General features: G+C 35.8%; 1 protein-coding gene across 2 annotated transcripts; it reads right to left on the bottom strand.

The window, feature by feature from the left end:
* Window positions 1-473: 473 nt before the first annotated feature.
* LOC107634944 (uncharacterized) lies at window positions 474-2,236 on the bottom strand. Of its 2 annotated transcripts, XM_016338270.3 has the most exons (3): window positions 2,090-2,236; window positions 1,738-1,977; window positions 474-1,172 (listed from the first exon to the last, which is right to left on the bottom strand). In XM_016338270.3, the coding sequence occupies exons 2-3, from the start codon at window positions 1,932-1,934 to the stop codon at window positions 677-679; spliced, it is 693 nt and encodes a 230-aa protein (XP_016193756.1). In that variant the 5' UTR covers window positions 1,935-1,977; window positions 2,090-2,236; the 3' UTR covers window positions 474-676. The 2 variants fall into 2 exon arrangements, with proteins under 2 accessions (XP_016193756.1, XP_088341392.1); XM_088485266.1 differs by having other exon boundaries at window positions 1,738-2,189.
* Between the last annotated feature and the right edge of the window lie 579 nt (window positions 2,237-2,815).

The following is a 2,815-nucleotide window of genomic DNA, read 5'->3' as shown; positions in this document are numbered from 1 at the left end:
AAATTTACTCTTCTAGTTTGTGATGAACTGATAGCTTAAGTTTGCGATCGTCTATTCGTCTTAGTGTGCTAGTCTGGCAGTAGTTTATGTGTAAATATATGTACTGATTATGCTTGCATAGTATATTGGTAAATATTCTCTTCTTAGAACCTTTTATTATGGATGCTATCTCCCGTTTGTGGCTTAACCACATTATGCTTGCAATAGATATTTTGTTAAAACTCACTATTTCTATGTGTCTTCAGTAGACATCGATGATTGATACTCAATTTTATAATGTTCAATATAGGATCTCAGTAATAGGTTAATAGTTGTTACTTCTGTTAACAATGACCATATTGTTGTTTCACGATGCACACTTCTAAGATCTAATTTTATGTCCATAAAATTGACGATTATTTTATGCGTCATTTTAGCTAGTATGGCCAGATAGCTCAAAAGCATTCTCCCGCTTAAGGAAAACAGTAAAAAAATTTAGGCAATACACAACCCAAATGAGCAACATTGAACAGCAGAGAAACAACATGAAGACAATACCCTTCTTTGTTCATTATTTAGAGTGCCGTTTGACTGTAAAAACTACACTGAAAATGCAATGTCAGTGAAAAGCTTTAGTACTGAGTGAAACAGCCATGAGCTGATACAGATTACACCACTATTATCAGGTAACACATCGTCAATTAGAAACATAACTCCCAACCTTGAGCTTGTCAGCAGCCAACACATATGAAACTGGGACCAACTGTTTCCGAGCACCATGCGAGATTTCTTCACTGTCCTCGATAGATTGACCATCTTTACTTTCTACCCCAATCAGCTTGTGCTTGCTTATCCCGGCAAACATTTTTCTTCTGGTTTCCTTGCGCGCTTCCTTTTCAGATAGCTTCAAATCTCTAAAGCCTTGTTCAAACTTGGCTTCATCCTTTGGTGCAAAGAACACAACCTCCTTCTCGCCAAGCTCTTCATAGAGCTTCTCCATCTTTGCCTTCCAGAAGACACCAATCTCAGTGTCCATCTTTTGGTAAGGAGTTTTCAGCAAGTATTCATCAATCCCACCAGCCTTGTCTATGCAACGAAGGGCATGCATTGTCACTTTGACCCGAATGTGACGATCCAGGATGTAACTGAAGAGCCGCTTTTCTTGGACATTAGGTTTCCACGTTCTCCTTGTCCTATCAAATCATTTAACAAACAAGTTCTCATCAATATTGATGTCTTTTTGGTTCTTTCTTTCTTCTTTTACATATTTAAAAGGTGAAGAAACTGCCCCAACACAATTGAGGAAACAAACTGAGTTGGGATCATTAAACAAACATAACGATAAAAATTTGTAATTATCATCAATTACTGTGATAAACAAGATGTTGCAAGGCGTAGTGTAATGCTGCAAGCACAACTATTGGGATCTATATCCTGCCTAACAAATGTACTCAACTGTTAAAGTACTGGTACTATTAAACATCCAAGGCCAAGACTAATAATTTACTGGCTCCAATTAGAATCCATCAAAACTTAAGTTTTAAGAATCATCCAATGAATTGAGAAGACTAATTCATCAACAACAGTTAAACAGAGGCACATAAAACAGTAACTCTAACCTATAGCATTTAAACAACTCAGAATCTGCAAAAATATGTATCTACAACTACAAGCTAAAGCACAAAACTTTCCAACGCCATTTAAAGAAGAAGCTTCAAATAAGAAAAGTAAAACAAAAAAAAGCATCAAGCTAATAACTTGTTACCGCCATCTTCACTAACACTGTTGCCAAACTGAATGTGTCTACCGGCAAATAGACCGCGTTTGGCACGACCCATTACAACCTTGCTTCGAGGTATACATTTCTCCAGCGATTGCTTCACTCTCGGGTTCAAATTGTTCTCTCCAACTCTCTTCAACACTATCTTCATCATCTCTTTGCCTCTGAACGCCATTTCTTCTTTTATCTGACTCCAATTCTCACTAAAAGCTCCGGTTCTGCACATAATTATAAGATGTCAATTCAGTGAACAATTATGAAGCACAACAAATTGCATAAAAAATGTGAAGCAGGGACATCAAAGTAGACAAAAACGAAATAGCAACAGACTCCCAGAGCGAATCGTGCTACTTGTTGAAGGATGATGGAGGAAAAGTGGAAAACACTAGCAATTTGTAGAACTCGTTTCCCATAATTTAGGAATTAGGGTTTAACAATACTTTTGGGGTTTTTCTTATTATGATTGGAAGCAAGGTTGCGAAAACCGAATCGGTTATTGAACCGGTTAAGTGACTGATTCAATAGTTCAATAATTTAACTGGATCAAATCGATTTAATTAAATATATAATAAAATTATTAAAAGATAACTCCCTATACGTGAATTTCTGCAAGTCAATAAGTCACTAATCCAAAACATGCATCCAACCTAAGAATCAAAAGCATAATTCAACGAAATCATATGAAACCATATAGTAAATCCCAACGCAGAATAGTGGTAATGTTTCTATTTTGAATCAATAATAGCAAAACAACCATTCACCAAAACAAGTACAATAGATTGGATTTAAATATCCATCTCAGCAGAATTAATAAATTAAACAATTAAATTTATAACTCAATCTAAGCAGACTTAATTCAATATCAACGGACTGAATTCAAATAAAAATTCAAAAAATTAATGTCTCAAAATTCAGCAGAATCAACAATAATAAATTTCAAATTTCAAAGGGATAGAGTCAGAGAGAGTTAGAGATTGAGACTTGAGACCTGAGAGGGTTGAAAAGAAGCAACGACAGCGAGATGCGGTGTGGAGAAGAGAAGCAGAAACGACGCCG

The sequence above is a fragment of the Arachis ipaensis genome, chromosome B4, assembly GCF_059453495.1.
Source record: "Arachis ipaensis isolate K30076 ecotype BB chromosome B4, ASM5945349v1, whole genome shotgun sequence".
Classification (NCBI taxonomy): domain Eukaryota; kingdom Viridiplantae; phylum Streptophyta; class Magnoliopsida; order Fabales; family Fabaceae; genus Arachis; species Arachis ipaensis.
The sequence above is the reverse complement of the archived record's forward strand: the minus strand, read 5'-3'. Positions and strand labels throughout refer to the sequence as shown.

Bases quoted from the DNA above. Each gene is read 5' to 3' on its own strand.
- LOC107634944 (XM_088485266.1), bottom strand. From the start codon at position 1,985: ATGTGCAGAACCGGAGCTTTTAGTGAGAATTGGAGTCAGATAAAAGAA. The intron at 1,173-1,737 runs GTTATTAGCTTG...ATGATTTGATAG, and splicing joins AGTGAAGATGGCGGTAACAA to GACAAGGAGAACGTGGAAAC.